The sequence below is a fragment of the Lactuca sativa genome, chromosome 1, assembly GCF_002870075.4.
Source record: "Lactuca sativa cultivar Salinas chromosome 1, Lsat_Salinas_v11, whole genome shotgun sequence".
In the NCBI taxonomy this organism is placed as follows: domain Eukaryota; kingdom Viridiplantae; phylum Streptophyta; class Magnoliopsida; order Asterales; family Asteraceae; genus Lactuca; species Lactuca sativa.
Genome location: NC_056623.2, coordinates 87,674,474 through 87,701,325, shown reverse-complemented (window position 1 = coordinate 87,701,325; position 26,852 = coordinate 87,674,474). Strand labels below are relative to the sequence as shown.

Genomic DNA, 26,852 nt, shown 5'->3' with positions numbered 1-26,852 from the left:
TTAGGGACCAAATGTTTTGGATCTCGGGAGGTAGAATTATACGTCGCTCAAAAACCTTTAGACAACTTTGTAGTTATCATTTGGAAATGTCCCTAACTAGTTGTATTGAAGCATCTAGGTTTTATTAGAGTGAATTTTTGGGCTACTATTTTGATTGCTAGAGTTTGTTATTATTATTATTTTTTTTTTGCATTCCAAGTTTTCAACAAATTCTCTAGTTTATAAGGAAATGTCTCTTTAGGTTTTCAATTAACACACACAAAAAATCCTTTTTAAGATGAAAGGAAATAAAAGGAACACACAAATTTACGTGTTTCATTGGGTAAGCTAATCATACTACGTTTACAAGCATATTAGAAAATGTTTGTTATTGGTTTTCGTTATATGGTTTTCAAGTACACGATATCATATGCGTGTATGTGTGTGTGTATATATATATATATATATATATATATATATATATATAGAGAGAGAGAGAGAGAGAGAAAGAGAGAAATTCAGACGCACTAGAGACATGCACAACTCTTGATCATTGTTGCGAAGAACATATCCCACGACTAATCGCCACACTCTGAAAAAACAATAATCTCCCACTTAAAGGCTTATCACCAAACTAACTACCTTCTAAATCATGTCAATATTGTAAATTGAAACCACACAATCTCATGATCCTAGTCCTTTGTCTTCTCATCAATCATCTAAAAGACCATTTTATGCTATGCAAATCTTCAATTTCTTGTTGTCATCATCTTAGTAAACATATTTCTTAGATTTTTCATACCTAGGATCTTTATTGATGACAACATAGCATCAAATATTAGTCATATGATAAAATAATATCTCATTTGAATGCATTCGGTCCATGAAACATTGGATTGCTTGCAAGATGACCTACACATTAAATGTTAAAATAAAGGATTGTATTCTTGTTTCATGCCTAGGAAGCTCTTTAACGACATAATCTCCGTGCTTTCTTCTGGAATGCCATGCATTTCCTTTTTATAGTTGAAAAAGCTACACTCTTATGGAGTCTAGACACTTAACTAACCATTGTTCCCATAAGTGTGTGCGCATAGCTCTTAGTGATCTTATTAAGTATAAGCAAGAACTAAATTTGCATAAATCTTTCTAGGATAACCGATTTTCATTTATAACATAGGGTGACCTCGAATGTCTGTTTCAAGCAGCATTACTACCACCTGGCAACTTCATATCAAAGTTATAGAATTCATTATTCGGTACTCGTTCGGCCGACTGCCGAGTAACGAGTACTCGAGAGTACCCGAGAAATGCTCAGATTCGGTAATTCATGTAGAAATACTTTTAGGAAAATTATATGTGTCAAAATTATAAGTTAAAATCATAAGTTGATTGAAATATATAACACAATTAGATATATTTGAATAAAAAAAACTGAAAATACACATAATTGTTTCACTTCGTGAATACTTACTAAAAATTTAAGATATATATATAGTAATAATCACATGTGTGTGTTAAATAATAAATCATTAAGAGTATTATACATATTAATTTTGAAATTCTTGATTTTTTTTTCTTTTTTTAAGACAATTTTAACCCTTTGACCGAGTTCGCCGAGTATGGTCGAGTACTCTCCCGAATTGACTAACTTGGTTCGAGTTTTACTGATTTTGACCTATATTCGAGTTATTTGGCTGAGTTGGCTTAACTCGCCTCAAAGGCTGAGTCCAAGTACTCATCATCTGAGTAGGCTGATTTTACAACATTGCTTCATAGTGCTCTTTTTCTTGATTTGACATAAATTAGCTAACAACTCTCGTATAGTACATAAATATAATCCATTGATAATGCATAATGAACATTATCCATCACTTCAGTGTCTTTTATGTTTATGGTGTTTATTTCTTTGTAAGTTTCATGTAACTTCCCAAAGTTGAAATTTCAACTTTTGCATCCTTCATATCGAATTTCTCTAAAACTTTTGTAATGTAAATATGATCATGTGATAGTTTTAAAGTACATCATGATCTATCTATTATCATGCATATGTTGCAAGTATGTCTCACATCACCAAAATATTTCATCTTAAAATCCGGATAAAAATACCTCTTTAATCTATCTATTTCCTTAATGTATGATCCCTGTACAAACGTATAAAAACATTTTAATACAACGAGAACTAAATTTCTGTAGGTAGAAACAATGACTCGTTTACATCTCGTTTATCCATTTCTCTACAGTAAAGATGTTTCTTTAATTTGCACAACAATTATGTTTTCAAGATATCTAAATCCCTTGGGGTGTGACATATATGTATTCATCAATATTACCTTGTAAGAAAATTGTCTTGTCATCTATTTGTTTCGAATACAAATCTTTTATAGCAACAATGCTCAAGACTAACTTGATTATAATCATCTTTACTAGTGGAGAAAGGATTTTGTTCTCTTCTATTGTTAGCCTTTTACTACAAATCTTGCATTGTACTTCTTTATGGCGTCATATTCCTTTTTAATGCTTAACGCCCCTTATTTTGTAAAGCTTTCTTTCTTGGTGCGAATACATACGATAATGTGTTACTCCATTGTGTTTTAAGTTACAATACCTCTCGTCTAAGGTCACCTTCATTCAAACACTTATTTGGCATAAAAAACTAGAAAAATTCATCACTAACGAAGACACTAATTTAGCAACTTGTCAAATTACATCATATCTGGTTCAACACTATTCATTATACTAACACATGCTCTCACATGGTTTGTTTTTAGAGAAAGGGTAAATGAAAGGAAAGGGAAAAAAGTAATTATTTTATTCATGTTATCAAGTTGAAAAGAAAAGAAAATGAAGATGGTGTATTTTCACTTTTCAGAGTTAGAGGAAAAGGAAAAAAAACAACTAATGATTAGTGGTAAAGAATATATGAATTAGGGTAAAATAGAAGTGACATTTTCGTCGTTATAAACTTTTGTGTTTACGTAAGAATGATGGGTTTCTCACTTACTTGTATAACTTAAACTCAAAAAAGTTGATCCCCTAAAATTGGCAAAGCCATCTTTTAATCATTGTGTTAGTCGTTTTTAATGATTTGATCGATGTAGGTCACCTCCATCTTCAACAATTCACTTTCTTTAACATCTAAAAGTTAGTGTTTTGAACAAACGAATAATACCATGTCAAAAGAATGGAAAATCTTGCTTGTATTCTAAGGATAACCAAAAAATTTTATTCTTATTGGGCCCTCTAACTTTTTAAAGGTTACGTGCACATATTGTTGTTTGAAGTACTAAATTTTTTGAAAAGTGGCGAATAATGCCCACGTAATTAGTTTTGAGTATGCAATGAAATATAACAGATTGAGGAAAACAAAAATTGAAATTGAACAAAAATAAAACATTTTTTTTTGGCTCGGTTTGGTTTATTATATAAAAACCGAAAACAAATGAACAATATTAAAATACAAAATTATGTCGTTTTATGTATATGTTTAATTGATTACTTTTGTTAAAAGTTAAAATGCTATCATGTGTTTATGATTTCTACTGAAAATTATTATATATAATAAAAACCAACTTCCTTATCCTTATGAATAGTATATTTTTATGTTTTTATAATTTGGCCGCAATTTTTTTATATTATATTGTGGCCACAAATCTCCTTTCTTATTTCATACTTTGGCCATAAACCTTTCTTATTTGAAGAGATTTGATCCCTAGACTTTAATATATTGGCAATTTCCACCCCTCACTATATAGAATGGCATGTTCCACCTCCTTACTTTGTAGAATGACACTTTACACTCCTTTAATTTATAGAATATCACTTTTACTCCCCCAATTTCCACCCCCTTCAACTTTTGTATATTGCCATGTTTGCAGGTTTGATCCCTACACTTTTATATGTCGGCAAGTTTGGTCCCCTCAGAAACCATGCACATAAATGATATGATAAAATGATGAATAGTAAAACTTTCATTTTGTATAACATAATAAGCAAAACCTCGTCTGTGTTCCCCACAAAACATGGAGAGACAATTTCTAGTTAATAATAACGTAGTTTTGTAATTATTATTAATGAAGAACAATCACAATACCCAACAATAACTTCGTAATCACCCAATCAAAGTTGAGATTTTGATAATCCCTAAATACAATGTTCCTCATGTTGAAAACAATAAGAATCAACACACATAATCATATACCTTCCATTTTCAAAGAAAAAACTTACTCATGTCTATGGCGCTTGTGGGACCGATGTTCCCTATCACCAGAACGAGAACGCCTCGTATCAGATCGATGATGATCATCATCATTATCATAACCTATTGATGTTGATGTTGATGATCTATGATGTTTATGCGAATCTCTTTCATCATCATACTCATAGTTTCGACTACTAGATCTTTTTTCATGTTCATGGTTATAGTTACTCCTCTTCTTAGATCCATATCCATCTTTGGTTTCCTCATATATGTGATCCCTACTACTCGATCTTCTTCTCTCATGTCTACTAGAACTTTTTCTATGCCTCTCTTCCCTATCTCTATCTACACTTGTTCTTTTCTTTAGAGGTGGTGATGGAACCTTCAAATTCCAATCATCATCAAATAATGTTTTCATATAGTTGAAAGATCGAGAAAAACATACCTCAAATCTTGACATGTAGTGGCCTTCAGGTGGAGGTGGAATCCCAAGTCGCTTCAAATCATCCAATGGAATTGGACGCCTTTATGCACAAAAAAATAAAGAAATAAAGAAATGAATTACTATTATAGTTATCAACGAATTAGGTTATAGTTGAGATTTGAGAATGTCATACAATGGGGCACGAAAAGGTCTTTCTCTACCCCCAAATCGAAGCTGCCCGGATTCTTTCTTACCTCCAAGACCTCCTCCTGAGAGAATAGGAACTAAAGTTATCATATACTGTAAAATTAAATTCGGTCAGCAAGAAATGAACTGATTACTGACCTAATCTTCTTGGAATCCACCCTGGCATTAGTTGCTGCCTGTTATAATCAACTATGATTTCAGAATCATCAATAACTGAATGATGCGCCTTCTGGACATTGATAAAATGAGATAAAAGATCTTCAATCATCATGCGGATTTGATTCCACTGTTTTGTAGGTTTATGTGTGGTATTGTGTTTTAAGTAATGAATCAGTTAATTGTTACCTCATATGCTCTTTGCATTTCTCTTTCACTCTTGAATTCAACAAATGCATAACCTTGAGAGGCACCTGTAACTGTAAACAAGAAGCTAATATCATCACATATGCACAACTCTTATGAAGCTTACATGGCACTTAATTAAAACTTGTATGTGTTACCAATATGTCTGACCAATCGCAAGTTCTTCACTGTGCCATATTTGCTCATAGCCTATCAAAGAAAAAAAATATATTCAATACTCTCAGATGTATCAAAATCTCACATGAATAACAAGATTGGGGAAGATCATTGAAGCATGGAGATTCATCCTTCTCCTAACAACTGATTTGGACAGTATGAATGACACTTAAATTTGATTCTTACTGTCTTGTTCTTATGTACAGCTAAAGTCAATGGAAGTTGTGTAGATCATAGCAATGATTATGGATGAATGCAAACTGAAGAACCATGGAAATACTCGTTGTTCTTATCATGCATTCTCTGTGTGATTGTTTCTTATAGGACGTTTGTTCTCTGATCAGGCAGTGTATATTTTAATTGACTGATAAGATAAGATTTTGTTTCTAACTATTTTTGTGCTTTATCAAAATTCAGTTTCCAACAACGAAAATGAACAGAACAATTGTCAACAAGGTAGGTCATAAAAAATCATTGATGAACAAGCACATTTCATAAGCAGGTTTTGCAATTGTGTAACCTACACCTACTACATGATGAATTATGGATTGAGTGATAATAGCTAGGGCAAAATCAAACCTTGCGAAGAGTATCTTCGGTGGTGAATTGAGAGAGGTGGCCGACGAAAACGGTGCAATAAGGATCTTCACCGATGACATTTGGATCACCGAACGGATCATCTGCGAGAGATTAAGGAGTTGAGTGAAGAAGAGATTTAAGGATGAAATTTAAAGTAAAAGAGGAAGATTATACAGAGGCCGGCGGAAGAACATAAGAGAGCTCTGTAGACGGCGTTATCGTGAGGAAGAATGTCGGTGCCATCGATGCTACCGGCTTGGATTGGGTGATAGGTCTGTGCGTAGAAGACGGAGTTCAATTTGCTGCTGTTAGTGTTGTTCTTGTTTCTGTTCATCGTGTTCATTTGGGCAAATCGCGGGAATAGCAACCTAATTTTACTTATATTTATACTTTTTTATATTAACCAACATAAAATATAATTTTAATTTATAATTTTGAAATATGAAAAATATTTTAAACATTTTACTTTTTGTTCAAAAATTATAAAAACTTCAAAATATTACTCATAAGTCACAAACCAATGTTCAAAAATTATAAAAACTTTCAAAAAAAAAATGGAAGGTAGGATATTTTACCGGCGACCCTCCCCAAAATACGATCTGACTTGTTTTTCATACCTAGGGTTGTAGGATCGTACGATGATCGCGATTTTGATAACCATGATATTAACCATATACAATCTCAACTTTATTAAATTATTTTTACTGTTTGCAAGTTTAAGATTTTACATGTTTGATATTATTAGTAAAAGAATAAGTATGTTGTTATTATGAATTACAAATTTGAAGCATGTTGTTATTAGTATGTAAAGGGTCATAAATTGTAGGGAAATAGACTTATCGGGTAATTATTTTTCTTTTCTTTTGTATTTGGATAACTTTTTTTCCGTATATATCTAGGTAACGAATTTATTGGAAGTGTTCACATATGTGAAATAGACTTACCAAGGTAATTACATTTTCGTTTGTTCACATTTGAGTAACTTCTTTTTTTGTACATATCTAGGTAACGAACTTGTTAGAAGTGTTCACATATAACCATTATGACCACTTGTAACTTGCTACAGCGGGTCATAATGGTCATATGTGAACACTTCCAACAAATTCGTTACCTAGATGTGTATAAAAAAAAGAAGTTACCTAAATATGAACAAAATGAAAAAGTAATTACCATGGTAAGTCTATTTCCCTAAATTGTAAGGTAAAGAACTTTTGTAATTGTACATATTTAGTTTTGTATATCATTTACCATTGAACTTTTTCAGATCATTTAAAAAGACCGATACAACCGTCTATAGTGATTTTTGATGATATGACATTTTAAATGGTTTATAAATGCTCTAAAATAAATGATTTATATTCATCTTTAAAAGAGGAGTGGTTTTGTATCCTAGTCTTGATGGTCTACCGGACAATCTTCTTTTTTTTTGGCAAAAGTTTGTGATAGTCAACAATTGGCCACATAGAATTACCGTTAACAGGACCAATAAGTCAACTGCCAACTTCGACATACATAAGTCCTTATGTTTAGGTCAACACCAGATGCTTCTTCACATAACCTAACTTTATATTATTGATAACCACAAGACTAACCCCCCAATATATGTCCACAAAAACAATTATAAAAAATAGTTATAAAACTTATAATCACAGTTAAAATGAACACTAGTGATCATCTTTCTGATATATTCTATGAATGTATAACATATACATCACAAAGATCATGATCTCATCTAGAAATGAAAATTGTTGTATATACTTTATGTGCTAATCAATACAAAATAATAACACGTGTATATATATATATAATAATGGTATCATATTCCAAAAACACATCCAATTTTTATCTTCTCTTCTCTTCTCTATCTAATCTCTTTTTCACCTTCAAAAACACAACTTATACTTATAAGTTATATCATCAATAATCTACTAACCAAAATACATTAAACCTCATAAACCAAATAACTCATATTTTTATTCAAATTATCTTCTTTCATTTCAAAAGTTAACTGTTGAGTTAAGTAGGAAGAAGTGGTTGTCTTGCATCAGAATCTACACGATGACTAGCCTGAAAAAAAAAAATAAAAAACAAGTGTTATAGATTTTATATATATGTACTCAAAATTATTTATTTAAAAAAAAAAAAAGCATTTTCACCTCCTCATTAGCACCTGCTGTCATATTAATGAACTTCGAGTCTTTTGACCTGTCACAGATTATTTATAAGTTCTCAAAAATCGATATATATATATATATATATATATATATATATATATATATATATATATATATATATATATATATATATATATATATATATATATATATATATATATATATATATAAGATTAAATGTTTGATGAAATTAAATATAATTTTAAAATATTGTTAACTTAATACTACCTGTTGTTGTCGCTTTTAACAGGTTCCAACTCCATCACTCTGGTTTCTTCTTCCTTAACTTTTGAAATAGGGGCAAAGAACTGAATGTAGAAAAAGAAGCAAAAGTTGGTAGAATGTTTTTGAAAGGAATGGAATCTTGAATTCCAATTCCATCGGAATCCACATACCTGGTGCATTGAAATGAAAACAATAGAAATTCCAAGCATGAAATTTATAGTCAAAGTATGACCAAACAAAGCAGCAGATGCAAAGCCTGTGAAGATTGTTGCAACAGTTGATGAATATTTTTTTAAAATTGTATCTGCATGACACAAAAAAATTAAATAAATAAATAAATTATATTTTGGGTTTTTTTTGCTAGAAATATTATTTATTTATTTTACTTTACCTGCATATTTGAAGAAAAATGAGGATAAAATTCCTTGCCCTGCATTGTTTATGATCAAAAGCATTGTAGCTTTTGAATGTCCATGCAAAATATCAAAGCTTTCAGGGCCTAAAAAAATAATAAATTAATTGTTTTTCATTCTTTTGTTGTTCAAAGACTAAATTACCCTTTACTAATTTTATTCTAATTACCTTTGATAACAACTGTTCCAAGTATCCCAAGAAAATTGAATATAGCACCATATCCATACAAAAACAAATTCTGTAATCCAACAACAGGATATAAAATTACAACACAAAATATAAAAAAAAATTACTAATACAATATTGAGATCACCTGAAGGTATATGCTTGTGTCATATTGACTTTTCAGTGCATATTCATTGAAGACAGAAGCCAAAGAAGGAACAGTCACCTATACATAACTTAAATTAATTAATGTTTTTGTAAATATATATATATATATATATATATATATATATATATATATATATAATTAGATAAATAATGCTAAAAAAAATACAGCTTACAAAAATGAATGTGTAGATATATGCACCCATTTCAAGTGGCACATCCATTCTACTACTTCCCTCAGGTAAAGCTTGCATTTGATTTATGCTGATTCCAATAAGCAACAGAGCAAGAGCCTCACACTAAAAAAAAACATTTGTATCATATGTTTTATGATCCTTTTATGATATATGTACAGAAATATTTACAGTTTGAATCTTTTAACAAACCTGAATAATGGAAAATTGACGCTTCATTATTATCTTTAACAAAATTGCAATTACCAAAACCTGCAAATTTCAGTTGATGATAGAATTAAACAAGAGAAACAATGAATGGATATAGAGTGTTAAAGATATGTTTAGAGTAACAATTACCTTCAGGTTGCTCAGCATCTTTACAGTTGCTGGATTGAAATAGAGCTACAAAAGAAAATTTTAGGTTATCTGGATATAAAGCTATTGATTATTGCTATTATTTCAAACATATAAAAAAAAACCTGCATGATGAACTTTAAGTAGTTATTGATAGCATAAAGAAGTGCTGGAACAGCAAGAAGCATGTTGTTGCGGGCTGATTGTACAAAAGTGGAGAATGAAAGAAGTGGTTTTTCTCCTATCTTCTGATTTCTAGCCTGAAAATCAACAATATTCAGCAATTTGTGTTCTATAAAAAGGTTTTTTTCAGGAGGAAAATCAATCAAAAAGAGCAATTTACCTGGATTAGAAGCATAACCAATGCAAAAATAACCTTTGCAATTTCAGTCAAGAAGTTAACACTGATGGGGCTAAACTTGAACTTCCCATCCACCTTGGAGATATACACCAATATTGGCTATAACAAGAAGATGAATTGATGAAACAGGAATACAGTGATTAGTTTATGCAACTTCAAGATATGGGATATAGATTATCATAGAACTCACCTGTAAACCAACTAACATACAGTCACCAACAACCAAGAGAACATTGAGTGCTCTGTGTTTCTTGGAGATCTTGCTCCGGTGTCTATCATAAGCCCTTGAGACAGCCTTCGTTGACACCAATTTGGAATGACAGACACTGCACTGTATCTCTATCATCCCGTTTTTCATAATACCGAATCTCCCTAACTTTTATGCCCTTTTCCTCTAAATTTCAAACCATTGATGGATCAATTACTCGAAATCCTCAATAGGAGACGTGTACGCTTGTTGTGCACATTGGATACATTTATGTAACTGCATAACCTCTTAAAACCAATTGATAAAATTTCCTACGATTAGGTAAACTTCAATTTCGCTCTCCGCTACTTGGATCATGCAACCTTATATCAAATTTGAGTTTCATCGCACGATAAATCAAATAAATTCAATCGTGAAACGTTAGCAGGACCTCAATTTTATGATCTCTCGACACAATGGACAACGAGGAGGCATGGATACCCTTAGATCTGACCGGTCGGGTCGTCGGATTGCAACTGGGGACGCCTGAAATGAATCAAATGAACTGTACCTTAAACGCTGGAATTTAGGAGAAAAATACATAATCCAGTTCCCTAAGTTCTCCAGAGAACGAAGAAGACTATGCAGATGGATTGCGCAAGGGTTCTAATGGGGCTGAATTATGAAAAATCAAAGAGATTTTGGATCCGGTCGCTTCGAATTGTTGTGTTTTCCTCTCTCCCACCACAATGCCAACACTTGTGTTCCGTGTTTTGCTTTGAGTTTACAACACCATGATTTTAGCATGCATCGTAGGTCTCGACAGGAATATGTAAGAAAAAGACTAAACTGCAAAATTGGTCCTGCGGTTATAAAAAAAATGTGAATAGAGTCCAAAAAATTTTCAATTTGCACCATCGGTCCAAAATCGGATTTTTTTTTTTGTGTATATGGTCCCTATCAAACTTAAAATGACGATAATACCCTTTTAATTTGTTTTTTACAACTTTTTATGTTTCAGCCTTTATTTTAATATTTTGATAATTAAAAAAATAAGAAAAACCTACCCTACCCCCGTTTCACCGAAGCCCTGTCCCCTCTCTCCCACACCTCTCTCTCTCTCTCTCTCTCACACACAAATCCTATTCATCGTCTTCTCCAAACCCACACCCCCTGTTTTCCCTCTTGTTGGAAACGTCCCCCATAATGCACATTAAACCTAGGTACATCTTTCCTTCCCTCAACTCTCAATCTCTCCTGCATCGTGACCCACCTCCAAACCCTTCTTTCTCCCCTCTTTTTTGCTGATGGATCGAAGATTAAAAGAAAAGAGTGACAAGCGATTGAATGAGGTAAGAGATAAGAGATCAAGTGAGGGAAAATGATGGAAGGCAGCAACAATGTTGCTGCTGCCGGAGATGCAGAGGAACGAAAGCAAAGAGGATGCCATTGACGGAGGCAATGGTGGCCGGAGAAAAGGGTGACGATGGAGTTCAAGCCTAGACATAACACATGTCTCTCGTCCAGCAACATAAACAGACCTTCTTGCTCTCGTTCATTTCTTTTGAAAACCGATTCACACTAAATTGGTACCCCTCCAAGAAACGCAACCCCTTTTTTCTTCCTCAAAATCGATGGTTGTTATGCACTAGGTTCGTTCCTTTTTGTCTAAAAATATATTACACAAAAACAAATGCAACCTCTCCTGGCGTTCCTTTTCCCTACTAAAAAATTAATTAACAACCTTCCTTCTTCTCTAGATCGATTAATCACCAGATTTTTTCTTTTTCCCTCTTTGGTTCGATCAAATTGATTTATGGTGGTTAACAGAGGTACGTTATAGTGGTGATAAAAAGGAGGCATAAGTGTGGGTTGTTGTGGTTAAATTTAGGCTATAATGGTGGGATTATAGTTAAGGTTGAAGATGGGTGAAAGAGGCGAAGGTCATGGTTGTGTTCTTGGGTGTCTCCGGTGGTGACTGGTGGCTTATTTGGGATGTGGTAGTGATGGGTGGTTTTTGAGTTTGGATTTGAAGAAGGGATGAAGCTGTGAAGGGAGTGGTGGAAGGTTCATCCATGGAGAGAGAGAGAGAGAGAGAGAGAGAGAGAGAGAGAGAGAGAGAGAGAGAGAGAGAGAGAGAGAGAGAGAGAGAGAGAGAGAGAGAGAGAGAGAGAGATGAGGTAGGTAGGTATTTTTATTTTTTTAATTATTCTGATATTAGGAAAACATAAAAAAAAGTGTAAAAAACAAATTAAAAGGGTATAATCATTATTTTAAGTTTGACAGGGATCATATCCACAAAAAATATCTGATTTTGAACCGATGGTGCAAGTTGAAAAGATTTTGGACTCTATCCATATTTTTTTTATAACCACAGGGACCAAATTTGCAGTTTAGTCAAAGAAAAAAAAAGATTTAGTATTATAAAACAGTTTTTTTGGATTAAATTTAAAAGAAAAAAAAAACCTTATTATTTTATTTTTTTAGATACGGACATTATAACAGCTTTACCATAATCTTTTTTTAAACAATTTTCTTGGAATAAATCTTCTAACTTTATTATTTTTTGGAAAAAACTCTTATATTTGACGATTTTTTTTTTGGAAAAAGAAAAGTCAAAGATTTTTCGGAAAATTTTTTGAGGGGTTTTATTGGAAAATTTCTGAGGGGTTTTACGGAAAAAGGTTGTCTAAAACCGGAATATTCCATGTAAACTTATTAAAAATGTCAAATTGAAACATATATAGAAAATGTAAGGTCTGAAAAAAATGTTAAGGTTTAATCTTAGAAAAATCTTATTTATATATATATATATATATATATATATATATATATATATATATATATATATATATATATATATATATATATATATTAAACCGAAAAAAAAGACAAAACTACACCTTTAAACACAAATTTTATGACGTTTTATCTATTTTCTCACGGTACATTATTTCAAATGTAATTAGCTGATAATATAATTTCCTCCGCATAGGTTTAGGATGACAATTTTTGACATCACACGACTCCGACATGTAAATAAACGAGTTTGGGTTAGTAATTTCAACCCGTTTAATTAAATTGGTTGAAACAACAAGATATGAAAATTAAAAAGACAATGTTATGTGAGTTTTGTAACTAAAGATAGTATTTTAGAAAAATATTTACCAAAATACAGTGGTTTTAAATATATTTACAAAAAAATGGCAAAGGTAGTTTTTATCTAGCCCCATTATATATACAATTAAAAGAAAATTAGCTTATGAATAGTAACGTTCATAAGCAGGTGAATTCTCCGGCTGCGGCTAAAAGTCTTCGGCTCCTCACTGCCTTTACCCTCCAATTGATCTCCTCTCCATATTGTTCCCATTATCTTCTATAAAGCCCATTGACGAACACACACAACTCTCCTTTTGTTTCGTTTTACCTCCAGTTGCGTCAAAGAAAAGATATAGGAGATGGAAGCCGACAAAAGCGCCTTGATTTTTCATTCCTTAATCGATACTCCTGGAAGAATCTTATAATTGTTCTCCACCACTTCTCTACCAATACGAATCGTTGGCCAAAGTCTATCTCCCCTAAACATCCCATTTGAAAACAAGGTTCATTCATATACATTCATGTTTCCATTTGATTTAAGGTTCTTCTTCTTTTTGTTCACGGTTTTGAAATTTCTGATGGAATTATCAGAAATAAATTGTCATTGGGAAAGATTCACAAAGTAGGGTTAATATTACATTTCATTGTTTGGGTGCAAACCCAATCCTACATTGTTAAAAAGAAAAATTAGATGTTAGCATATAAGGCAGTCGATAATCTCTTCTATTACCAATTGGTTTTAAAAAATGGAACCTCATTGATCTTTAATGTTGAGCATAATTGGGCTACTAGCAATCCTAACAAATGGTATCAGAGTTATGGTTGTAGCCCAAATGATGTAGTCGGCATAGGTGGAGCAATCCATAGTAACTCTCAGTATAACGAAATCGATCCTTAAGCCTTATATCGAAAGTCTAACTGATGGCAGGTCAGGTGAGCGTGTCCCGAGAGTATTGGCAGTATGAAAAAGGATTGGATCGGATGAACATTCTTTGAAGGGGAGGCCAAGGGCGGAACTTGGGTTTAAGGAGGTGATTTTTTGGGGTGCAAGCCCAATCTATAACACCCGTTTTCCATAAGTATCAGGGGATCAAAAATAGGATCTTTGGAGAAAAAACCTCTTCCACGACGTAGTAGATGTTGCAGCCCAAGCCCATGATTTCTAGGGTTTCCTCCGTATTCAAAGACATTAACTCTATAGTTAGCTCATTTCCCTCGGCCTCCATCTTCCTATTTTGAAACCCTAGCTTATTCTTTTGCCTTCTAAGCTATTTGATGATGTTTTGGTCACTTGAAGGTTGAAGAAGGATTTATGGAGCCATTGACCAACTAGCAAACTCCTCTCCATTCCATGGTGCACCTTCTGGACTAGTGTAAGTATCGAAGTTCCCATATTTTTGGTCCATCTATTATGGATCTAAGTTTTATGCCCTTTTCCTTCATAATTTTTGGTTATGCATGGTTGGTTTGGATAAAGTTGGCAACTTTATCACTCCTTGAGGTCCTTTGGTCATCATATGTTCTAGATCTAGACTCTCTTATGGTATGGTGTAATGCATGGAGTTTTGACTCCGTTTCTTACCCTTTTTTACCTAGTTTTGGGAGAGGCATGCATTGGATATGTATGTCCATAAAGTAAGGATTTGTATGGTTCTTTAGAAGGCAAGGAAGCCTTCTGGAAAGTTAGGGAAAATGACTTAACATATTAAGTCCTTAATATGAAAACATGGCTTCTAGCAGTCGCCACGGCGTGGCCAAGGAATAACCACGACGTGGCGAAGCCCAACATCGTGATTGTTTTGTCCTGACATTCCAACGACGTGCCCAAGGAGGGTCCACGACATTAAAACGCCCTTTATATGGAATAACTGCATGGACATGCCCACAACGTGGCCAAGAGATCTCCACTTCGTGGTGGTTGTTGACTTGGTTGGTCGTTGACTTTATGGACCTTTGACCATTGACTTTTGACCAGTTTGACTTTGGTTAAACCTAAAGGATTTGGGTCGTTATCTGAGATTCGATCTTTGTTTGGTGTTAGTTGGTTTGCAGGATTGATCGGTGAAAGGAACGAGAGAGTTGTTGTGCTTCTCCAGTTCTTTGGTTCATGTGAGTTTCTCACTATGCCACGTATCCAATTGTATATCATTTCCATGGTAGGATAGAGGTTTTGTTAGAGTACAAGTGTGTTGGTTGACTAGGATAAATCATATTGGGACTTGACATACATTTATTTATAATTATTTTGATGAGAAAAAAATTAAATCAAACATTTATAACTAATAAAATTATATATATATATATATATATATATATATATATATATATATATATATATATATATATATATATATATATAGAGAGAGAGAGAGAGAGAGAGAGAGAGAACTAGGTTCATTTGTTTAAACTAAGTATTGTGTTATCGTATGCATAAATGTGGGCCAATCAAAATTAAATAAAAAATTAAATAATTAAATAAATAAATAAGGGTAATTTAGTCATTTGTTTAATAACTTCCAAAAATAATCCCTATAATCATGGTATCTCTCCATTTTAAATCTCCTTCCTCTCTTTATCTAAATATCGATTTCTGAAAACCCTAAATTAAACAAATCGACGCCCCCACCCTTGTCCCTCCGGCCGTCATTTCCCCTTTATTCCAGTCTGCATCAAGTTCCGATTCCGGCTCGGAGTCGGATGACGAAGCTCAAGCTGCTCTTGAATTACAAACCTTAGAAACGAAGCTCTCGACAAGGAGCAGCAAAGCAGCGGGGCAGGTGAGTATAAAAACTATTGGGAGACCAATATGTTTCTCCAAATCGAAGAATTCGATAGGTAATCATACTAATTAATTAATCATATGATCTTCTCTTTTTTCTCTTTGTTGTTTAAACCTGAATCCATTGTTTTCTTCTGCAATTTCTGAAATACAGTTGGGGCGGATTGGAGGAAACATTTTCCGGCTACTGTGATTCAAGTTCGCCGGACGGAACTTAGTCGTCGGCGGCCTCCAAGGGAGGATTATTCAAGAGGAGATAATGAAACCAGAGTCTCAAAAATCAGAATCTGGGGTTTATGATTTTGATCAGGACACAGTGTTCATGTCAACGGAAAAATCAAAGAAGAAAAGGATTCAACAATCTCCATATATAAGTGATTCAAGGGCCTTTCCGATTGAAATTATTGAAGTAAGTCAAAGTCTTGAATTGTTTTTACGTACTCTCATGATTTTATCTCAAATTGATGATTGTGTTAAACTGTTAATTAACAGTTAAAAGTGTCATACGTGGGAGAGAAGATAGCATTGGTGAGTTTGAAATGCAGGAAAAGAAGAGACACGATGGTCAAGATTTGTGAGGTTTTTGAATCTTTGAAGCTCAATGTTGTCACTGCCAAGATCACTGCTTTTCCTGAGACCCTTTTCAAGACACTCTTCATTCAGGTTTGCACTAGAAAATATACACTTCGGTGGTGTGTTCTTGATTGAAAACGAAGAAGAGAAGGAATGCAGGGGTGATTTTTCTTTTGTATTAAATATTGATTGTGAATCGATGCAAAAAAGAATAGAGAATGTAAGAGTGTTTATGTAGATGATTCAATGGATGATATTGGAGAAATTCCAATTCTATTGGAATGGAATCGCGAATTCCAATTCTATTGGAATTGAAAGACGAATTCCAATTCTGTTGGAACCACAGATGTTGATGCTTGAAGAACAGACCACAAAATTGAAACGTACCACATTATTCTTTTAGAATGTATTAGTCGTTGTTAGATTTTGATGTTTTCTTTCCTGTTTTGATTGTTTTTTACTTTTAATCCTTAACAATAAATGTAATTATTAACAATTGTTACCTGTATTTTATAAGAAATAATGTGTTTTTTGTTTTTATTCTCCAATTGATTATTCAAGTATTTGTTATTCTACAATAAGTTTTTAAATTCATGATCAAGAAATAGGTTCAAGAATATTTTTATTATTTATGGTTCATGAATATTTTTATTTTTGAATATGCTCATAAACATATTCTGTGAATGTCCGAATTAAAAAAAATATATAATACGTAAAATCGGATTTTTAAAATTAATAGAATCTATGATCCCTTAAAAAATGCAATTTTCCGTTATTAAATCTATATTAATTGACTAAATTACCCTTATAATTAATTAAGATGATATTTTCAATTATATTTAATTCAATAATATATATATATATATATATATATATATATATATATATATATATATATATATATATATATATATATATATATATATATATATATCTTTACTATATTATTAAACATATTGCTTATTTCTTGAAATTTAAGAGGTATACCTATTACAACATGATGTACAATCTTTTTAAGCTTACAATGTAACTCATCGTATTTTACTCTATCTTAACCCTAACATACTCGACACAACATCAGACGCTCAGACGCCGTCAAACCCACATCTATTCTATCTCTCTTCTTACTTGCTTTAGTTTCTGGTGGACCTTCGGTACCACCACCCTCTTCACTCTCCTTCCGCCGCCTGTTGAAGGTCACTGGACATCCCTTCATCCATTAAGTGTCATGTGCTCAATCAAATACTCACCACCACGGCTCCACTCATCGCACTTCTGATAAATCTAGAACCAACATCGCATAATGCCACCGTCACCAACTAACCACTATTTTGGAACCCCCTCCCTCATCTCCTTCATCCACCATCACAGAAAAACCCCACCACCGTCACCAACTAACCACTATTTGTTGAGTTTTAATGAAAAACTCCTCCCAAATACTTTCACATTGATTAACCCCTTTCAATCTCTCTGCTCCATCTCTTTCAGTCACAAACCCTAGCCGTACCACTCATTTTTCCCTCTTTCTACGCACCACCTAAACAACGCCACCACCATCCTTCTGAATCACTGTAAATCATATACATCATCGCCTTCTTCGTATACCCTAGAAGCCACTTGCGTAATTGTAACCACCTCCTTCCCCTGTATCTTCCTTATGACCTATTTATACGCCAACCCTATGCAACTTCATGAAATGAAATGACCACAAAATATTTGAACATCGAAGTAAGTATCTATACCCATGTTTATGAAATTTTCATTAACTGGTCTATGTTTATTTATTTATTTTGTTGTTCATCATCTAGCCATGGATTATGCATTAACATAACTTTATTTTAGTGGGTTGACATCAAATGAGATCAGTGTTGATAAAGTTCCCCTTCCATGGAGTCACCTTCATATTTGATAAAAGACAAAACTTTTCCCTTTTTGCAATCTTATTTTTTATTGCAAAATTATTTGCTGACTTCAAATAAAAAATGAGAAGCTAAACGAAGTGGAGAGGATTCGAACCTGGATCTCCAACATCGCTGACATCGACTTTGTCCACCAAGATAATAACTCTCTTGAGGTTTACTTCCTAACTTAATTTACATAATGTGTTATTATGTAACAATTATTGTTATTATTATTATTATTATTATTATTATTATTACAATTTTTCGAGCATATTTATATATTGAAGATCATAATTTTTTATTTTTAAAAACATATACATTGCATAAAAATATATTTTAACATATTTATTAGGTATATATGTATTTATTTTTTTTATAAAAACATATTGATGTATTTTTATGTGTATAAAAAACGTTTTTATACGTCTAAATATGTATAACAACATTATTTATATGTAAAAAAAAGTTATCTATATGTATACAAAATATTTTTTATACATATATAAACATATAAAGATATTTTTGAATGTATTTATATGGTATTTTCAAATTTGTATGTATACAATGTATTTTATACGAAATAAATACATATACACATACTAAATACGTTTAAATATGCTATTTATACGTCTTTTTACATAATATATACGTATAAATATGCAAAAAAACATCTTTGCACATAATGTATACATATAATTACGTATAAAAACGTATTGATGCGTTTTCTTATTTATAAAAAAATGTATTTATACGTTTATATATGTTTTTCATTCATATAAAAATACATCAATATGCTTTTATTTATACATATAAATAACGTTGTTATTCATATTTAGACTTATAAATTTTTTTCATACATATAAAAATGCATCAATATGTTTTTATAAAAAATAAATACATGCATACCTAATAAATACGTTAAAATACGTTTTCTACGTTATAAATATGTTTTAAAAAATAAAAAATTACGATTTTAAATATATAGACACGTTAGAAAAATTGTAATAATAATAATAATAATAGTTATTATTTAAAAGTTCCAAGCGGATACACATTAAATAGGATATATTGGAAGTTAGGGGGTGTTTGGTTTAGCTTTTCAAACCCCAAAAGTTCTTTTTGGAAAAGTTACAAAAAGTCAGGATTTCCTGACTTTTCCAAAAAGTTCATTTTCCTTATGTAAAAACTTCAAAAGTGGCTTTTAAAATTAGTTTGCCAAACATCTTTTGCTTCTTTTTCTTTTCCAAAAAGAACTTTTAGATGTGAAAAGCTAAACCAAACACCCATTTAATTCACAAAAGTAAAAAGCTCTCCTTATATTTGTGGCAAACCTCGGCTCGAATCCCCTTGCTCCCATTTATTCTTTTTCCTTTTTCACTTGAAGACAAAAGTCAGTGATGCTGACTTGGCTTCCAACTCAACAACTTTGTCCAGTCAACTTAAGGGGTCACCTGCTATTGAAGGTAAAAACCGGTCAGGGGTAAAAATGAACAAATTAATGCAAGTTTGAGGTATAAATAAACATAAAATCCAACTTTGGGCAAAACCGACAAAATGCTGAAAATGTAAGGATTTGTATGACATTAGCCCAAAACAAAAATATGCAATGTATCCACTTTTATTTTTCTACCAAAACAATAATTTTGAACCCGAAAGTATGCATTTTTCTACAAAAACCACAATGCACATTTGTATGTACTATTGTTATTATTTCACACAATATAATCCTCATGATCAACATTGTTTTGAATCTATTTCCAATTTTAATTTAATAAATGCGTTATATATAATTCCCGATGTATCACTACGTTTATTATTATTTTTTTAAATATATATGTTAAGTTACAAATATTTTTTTGTAATATAACTTACATTTTTAGACTTTTATCACTGCTTTCTAAATCACTACCAACAATCAAACACCTTCATCGAACAAGTACGCATATGTTGTCGGTAGGCATGCATAATTCGGTTCATTTTTCAAACCGAACCGGTTCGGTTCACTCCCTAGCCAAGCAAAACCGGTTCAGCCTTAAACCGGTTCGGTTCAAATCGGCTCACTCAAAAAATTAGTCGAACCTATCTAAACCGGTTACACCGGTTCTAAACCGGTTCAATCGGTTCTAACCCAGTTCGGTTCGGTTCCATACCGGTTCCAAACCGGTTCACACGATATAAACCAGTTTCAACGACTAAAATCTCGAACGGGTGTAAACCGGTGGTTCGGTTCACTGTGGACCGGTTCGGATCTTGAACCGGTTTTTTTGTGCATGCCTAGTTGTCGGTAACAATCAAAATGTCAACCCAAATATTTCATATGGATATCAATACACACATTTCCAATCTACTTTCAATACTAATCTCAAAAATCCATTATTTAACAACTCTAAAGAGAGACGAAAACACAAAAAAAAAAATTATATGGATAATAGAAGATCCAATGATATACCCGCTATACCTAACTATATAATGATATCTATCATGTAGTTTATTGACTTTTATCCATATAATGTTATTTTAAATATTGTACTAATATATTCCTTTATTTATTTCGTTTGTTTTTTGTGCCATAATTAGGGCTGTAAATGAACTAAACGTTCAACGAACTGTTCGTGAACCGTTTGGCGGGAAATTCGTTTATGTCCGTTTATTTAATAAACGAACGAAAATGAACACAAATTCTCGTTCATTTAGTTAAATGAACAAACATGAACAATGGTATCGTTTGTTCAATTATGTCCGTGAAAGTTCGTTTATGTTCTTCGTTTACGTTTGTTCATGTTCGTTCATATAAGTTCCTTTTATCTTCATATATGTTTAATTGTGTTTGATTACATTACTATATTATATGTTCATATATGTTTGTTTATCTTTGTTTGTTTATATTCGTTTAGCATGTTCACGAACATAAACGAACGAACATGAACAATGTAATTTGTTAAACGAACAAACATGAACAATAAAAACTCGTTCGTTTAACCGTTCGTGTTCGTTCATTTGTTCGGTTAACTTAAACGAACGAACATGAACAAGCCTCGTTCGTGTTCGTTTGGTTCGTTTACAGCCTTAGCCATAACTAATACATATTTCTATTAACTAATGTTCTTATTTCATAGCAAATATGAGTCGTGGTCAGCAATGTTTCAAATGTACTTCTAATTTTACTATAAGTACTCTGTTATCTACAATTTTCAATGATATGACTGCATTTTTTTTCATTGTTGGTTCATCCGACCATATTGGTTCAGTAATTGAATTTGTATGATCCTTCTATTGTTCAAAATGCCAAGAGTCTGATGTTTTTTAAAGAAATAGCAATTTCTTACACCGAAAAATGAACTTGCTCAAGAAATTTATTGATCGTTTGTTATCATTATTTTTGGGAGCTAAAGAATAATACTTAAGCTCGGATAGTCTTTGTCATTCAGATTTTGTTCACGATGGATTAAGTATATTAATTTTAGACAAATATGATAAACTTAATAATATGACATCTAATATTATATTAAAAAAAGTCTTTGTGAATTTGTGATTTATAACAATTATTTACAATATGTCAATAGTTTTTTTATTAGTATACATTCAATTACCTACTTATTCATCATTTGTTTATATTTATTTCGAAAGTTTATTTTAAAAATAGCTTAATGTTTACATGGTAAGTTTCGTCATTATTTTTTAAAATATGTCAATATTTTTTTATTAGTATATATTAAATTATTTATTTTATTCATTATATCATTTATATTTATGTAAAAATATTATTTTAATAATATGTAATGCTTATAATTTTATATTAAATATTTTTTTTAATAAAATGTATAGAATAAAGTGATTGGAACCTTAGGCTACCCGTTATGGGGGTAGTTTCACACGTTTTGGGCTAAGGTGGCACCCTCTCCCACGCGTGACACCACCCCCAAAGCCGGTGGGGTGCTGGTGACGTGGTTCCAAAGACGCGACGAGATACCCAATCACAATTCTCCATTTTTGTAACGTTCGGAATTTGTAAAACAAGCGGCTATATAGCCGTTTCTAACATTAAAAAAAATTATTTTTTACCATTTAAACACAAATATTTACACCTATAAATTATCCACTATTCTACTTACAATTTACACTTCAAAAAACACTCACTATATTTTATTACCTTCTACAAAAAAAAAAAAAACCTCATCTCTCATATTTTTTTTCTCTCAACATGGATTCAAAACCAAACACCCCAAACACTCCAAATGCAAATGTTATTTACATGCAATTGCTAACCTCCCCAATCCAACAACAACCTCTATTCATCACTTCATACCCACAAAACTTCTACCAACAATAACCACAACAATTCAATCAACCCTAATTCCAAGCCTTTCAACAACAACCTTCACACCAATTTCAACAACCTTCTCAACAATTTCAACCATCTCAATCTCAACCTATAAATCTCGACAATGACAACGACGACGAACGGGTCCAAGAAACACAACAACCAACTCGTCGAAGGCAAAAAAAAAAAAAAAAACCAAGGATCCAAGAAAAAAAGACTACCGCATGGAACGAAGACGAGGAGAAAGCTTTAGTAAAAGTTTGGATTTTCATATCCCAAGACGCGGATGTCGCCAACGCACAATCGGGTCAAAGTTTTTGATGTCGTATTTTAGATCATTTTCACGCGTTATTAGGAAAGAAAATGGAGCGGACGTACGACTCAATCAACGCAAAATGTCGTGACTTATGAGCGTCTTACACCAAATTCAATGGCGTATTTGACAAGCTTAAAAATATGCATAGAAATGGCAGCAACGACTTCAACATTTTAGCGATCGCGTCCTACGAATACAAAGTTACCACCAACGGTAAACCGTTCGGCCACCAAAAAGCGTAGGAAGTTTGTCGTAACGGTCCAAAATGGGTTTTATATTTGGAAATGGCGCATTCGGGATCTACAACCGGTTCCAACAAAAGGGCAAGAATGTCTGAGTCAGACGTGGGTTTTGGACTCGACCTCAGCGATGACTTCGACGCCACCGAGGGGGAGGGCCCACCGGACGTCCAACTTCGTCGACCACCGGGACAGGACAAAGTGAGAAAAGGAGTGTCTTCAGGCGGAAAAGCACCGGCAACTAGTGACAGCGAGCTTGCGACAGCCATAGATAAAGCTCTAGTTTTTCTAGAAAAAAAAATACGAATCGTCAGAGGCCGCTAACCGCCAAAAAATAGCTTTTACCGATATTCAAATCATAAACACAAAGCCCCAACTGGATCTTGATCCGGAAAATCTTGCAAGATTTCTTAAAATTCAACGACAAGTCCGGGAGAAATATGGAATTTAGGTTCTAATCTTAATGGTTTTAAGAAATTTAGGATTTTATTTATGGTTTTAAGTAATTTAGGATTTTAATTTTTTTATGTTTTTTTGTAAGAATTTTAGAATTTTAATTTGTTTTTTTTTATATTAATGTAATGTGTTTTTAATTTTAATGTAACGTGTGTTTTTGTTTTTTAATTTGTGTTTTTTATATTAATTATGGTTTTATTTTAATTTATGGTTTGTATTTTGTTTTTTATTTAATATAATGTTAAAAAAATAAAAAAATAAAAAAAAGAATTTGTGGAGTGATAACCATTTCCAATGTTTAGTGGGTTGGGTATTAAGTTGACGTGGCGTATAGATAAAAGCACTTTTTCGGTGAGATGGGTGTGACCACTCCCCATAGCCTTAATTTCCATGGCCAAGGAATCTCTCCACATAATCTATTGTAAGTAGTGACATCCAAAGAGTGTAACTCCAAAGCTTCTACGGTATCTTCCCGTATATCTTGTCATGTGATATATCCAATTCCACCAACTCATTGGTCATGAAACTCACTCCCGACAAATCAAACTCAAAATTGTTTCGCGAGATGTCTAAACTTCGATGCACCAAACAACATTGAAGTGTCTCCTGACAAGTTGTTCCTTGATACATCAAACCGATAGAAGTTTGTATCCCCAAGAGAGATGTAGGGATCTCACCGGTGAGCATGTTATGAGATAAACTCAATGATAATCCTTGCGAGTCTTGAGATACAATAATATGACCAAATGAGTCAGGGATTGACCCGGTGAGTCTATTACGATTCAAATCTAGCGCGATAAGATTTGGGAGAGTGGCTAGAGACGATGGGATTAGACCTGATACATTGTTAAATGAAAGATTAATGAACATCACACTCGATCTTAAGCTCTGCAAGAAACGGAGGCATGCACATAGCCGGAGACGTTGGTCCAACTGAGGCCCATTTGAGAAACTGTTTTTGAATTTGAGAATTGCAGCTTTGTCATCAGGATGACAACGGTTGGCCGATGCCATCATTGGCAACAAAAAGAAGAGAAAAATTAGCAACATGAATAGTGGGTTGATGAATGATGATAGGAGAGATATTATAGATTATAAATGGATGGTCATGTTCATTTTATAGATGTGTTGAAAATGTTGAATATTGTCCAAATCATTGATTGCAAAAGTTTGACTTTGATGTATTGTATGTGAAATAAGATGTACAAATGTCAAATTATCGCTATCAGGAAATAATGGTGGGATAATAGTGAGCATCCAATGCATTTGAAGCCACTAGATATCTCCCTAATAAATTTTGAAATAATTAAACTATTTAAAATAATGTGTACGTAACTACATATATTCTGCCGACTTGAAAATTTGACAAAAACAAAAATAAAGAAATACACAACAAATTTCGACACGTGTTTTTTTCATGTAATCATTTGCATGGAGCGAGTGGTGATCCACACAAACATCGATTATGCAAGAACGAAGTGTTATCCAGTCCTTCATATTTAAGTTTCCATGGCGAAGGAATCTTCCCACATAATCTATTGTAACTCACATTCACATACTGTAAATCAATAGCTTCCATTATTTGAGACGATATCTTCCCATATATCTTGTTATGTGATAAATCCAAATACGACAACCCGTGGGTCATGAAACTCACTGATGATAAATCAAACTCGAAATTGTTTCTCGAGATATCAAGAACCCACGTATTTTTCAATGCACCAAACAACATCGAAGCATCTCCTGACAAGTTGTTTCTTGATACATCAAACTGGTTGAAGTTCGTGTTTCCAACAGATTTAGGTATCTCACCAAAGAGCATGTTATAAGATAAAATCAATGATAGTGATCCCTGCGAGTTTGGAGATACAAGATGACCGAATGACTCAGGAATTGACCCGGTGAGTCTATTACGACTCAGGTCTAGTCTGATCAGATGTGGGAGAGTGGCTAGAGACGATGGGATTAGACCTGATAAATTGTTATACGAAAGATTAAGAATCCATACATTTTTGAGCTCTGAAAGAAACGGAGGCACGTTGCCGGAGACGTTGGTCCAACTGATTTCAAAAGAGTCGACATATTTCAGTTTTGTCACACTTTGTGGGATTTCACCAACAAGAAACGGCATCTTGGTAATTAGAACTGTGTTTAAATATGTCAAATCACCAATGGAATCTGGGATTGTGCCTGCGAGGTTAGAGTGGGTGAGAACAAAGCGTATGACACGATGTGTGGTTTGGTCACAATCAAATATGTCACAACAATCGCCATCTGAGTTCCACAATGGTAAGTTTTTTTTGAATTTGAGAATTGCAGCTTTGTCATCAGGGTGACAGAGATCGGCGGATGAGGCGATTGGGGACAAAAGGAAGAGAAGAAGTAGGAACATGAGTATAGTAGTGGCTTGATGATTTGATAGGAGAGAGGTTATGGATTTGAAATGGATAGCCATGCTCTTTTTATAGATTTGCTCAAATATTGGCTCAAGTCAAATTTGGTGAACTTCAAATTTTGACTTTTATGTTTTTGTATCTTTAGTTAAATCAAAATACAAATAAATAGTTTATTCTCGACCTCACATGCGGTCTAAAAGATTGATGAGAGGGTTGGTATTCGGGTAAACCTGAATAAATCGAAATTATTTAGTGGAATCGAAAACCAGACTAATTAAATTACTACAGGTTCAGTTCAGTATTAGTCGGTTCGGTTCGGTTATTACATGAATAAACCGAATAACATTTATAATATAGTTAAGGACCGAATAGTACGGAAAGAACCGAATAATCCAAATAAACCGGATAACATTTATAATAATCAAAGGAAGTCAAATTATTTAAATTCAAATGTGGATCGAAAGATCGAACCATAGCTCTACAAAAATTGGAATTTTTTCTAACGGGGGACAAAACATCTCGAATATATGCAGAATATATTACAATAAAGTAAATGTTAGTTTAAAAAAAACAACTTTAATACCCCCTGTTTAGGAGATTGTATCTCATTGAATATACAACCAAAAAATGCAAATAACTATG

The 26,852-nt window shown here is 32.7% G+C and overlaps 4 protein-coding genes and 1 pseudogene across 5 annotated transcripts; 1 reads left to right on the top strand and 4 right to left on the bottom strand.

Annotated features, from left to right (window-relative positions):
• Positions 1-4,013: 4,013 nt before the first annotated feature.
• Positions 4,014-6,276, bottom strand: LOC111896996 (U11/U12 small nuclear ribonucleoprotein 35 kDa protein). Of its 2 annotated transcripts, XM_023892973.3 has the most exons (8): positions 6,084-6,276; positions 5,910-6,010; positions 5,312-5,363; positions 5,157-5,227; positions 4,950-5,040; positions 4,798-4,873; positions 4,626-4,704; positions 4,014-4,562 (listed from the first exon to the last, which is right to left on the bottom strand). In XM_023892973.3, exons 1-8 carry the CDS (start codon positions 6,250-6,252, stop codon positions 4,203-4,205), a joined length of 999 nt encoding a protein of 332 aa, XP_023748741.1. In that variant the 5' UTR covers positions 6,253-6,276; the 3' UTR covers positions 4,014-4,202. The 2 variants fall into 2 exon arrangements, with proteins under 2 accessions (XP_023748741.1, XP_052621115.1); XM_052765155.1 differs by having other exon boundaries at positions 4,014-4,704.
• Positions 6,277-7,561: 1,285 nt separating this feature from the next.
• On the bottom strand, positions 7,562-10,972 carry LOC111896899 (CMP-sialic acid transporter 3). Its single transcript, XM_023892866.3, has 13 exons — positions 10,134-10,972; positions 9,926-10,042; positions 9,708-9,842; positions 9,586-9,630; positions 9,439-9,498; positions 9,229-9,351; positions 9,036-9,113; positions 8,891-8,960; positions 8,700-8,807; positions 8,479-8,612; positions 8,312-8,391; positions 8,066-8,114; positions 7,562-7,976 (listed from the first exon to the last, which is right to left on the bottom strand). The coding sequence occupies exons 1-13, from the start codon at positions 10,299-10,301 to the stop codon at positions 7,926-7,928; spliced, it is 1,218 nt and encodes a 405-aa protein (XP_023748634.1). The 5' UTR covers positions 10,302-10,972; the 3' UTR covers positions 7,562-7,925.
• A 558-nt stretch (positions 10,973-11,530) lies between these two features.
• LOC111896933 (transcription factor bHLH27-like) lies at positions 11,531-22,349 on the top strand (annotated as a pseudogene).
• A 1,924-nt stretch (positions 22,350-24,273) lies between these two features.
• LOC111896934 (polygalacturonase inhibitor) lies at positions 24,274-24,828 on the bottom strand. The gene has a single exon (XM_023892909.1). It carries the CDS (start codon positions 24,826-24,828, stop codon positions 24,274-24,276), a length of 555 nt encoding a protein of 184 aa, XP_023748677.1.
• A 268-nt stretch (positions 24,829-25,096) lies between these two features.
• Positions 25,097-26,284, bottom strand: LOC111897007 (polygalacturonase inhibitor). Its single transcript, XM_023892983.2, has one exon. It carries the CDS (start codon positions 26,267-26,269, stop codon positions 25,238-25,240), a length of 1,032 nt encoding a protein of 343 aa, XP_023748751.1. The 5' UTR covers positions 26,270-26,284; the 3' UTR covers positions 25,097-25,237.
• Between the last annotated feature and the right edge of the window lie 568 nt (positions 26,285-26,852).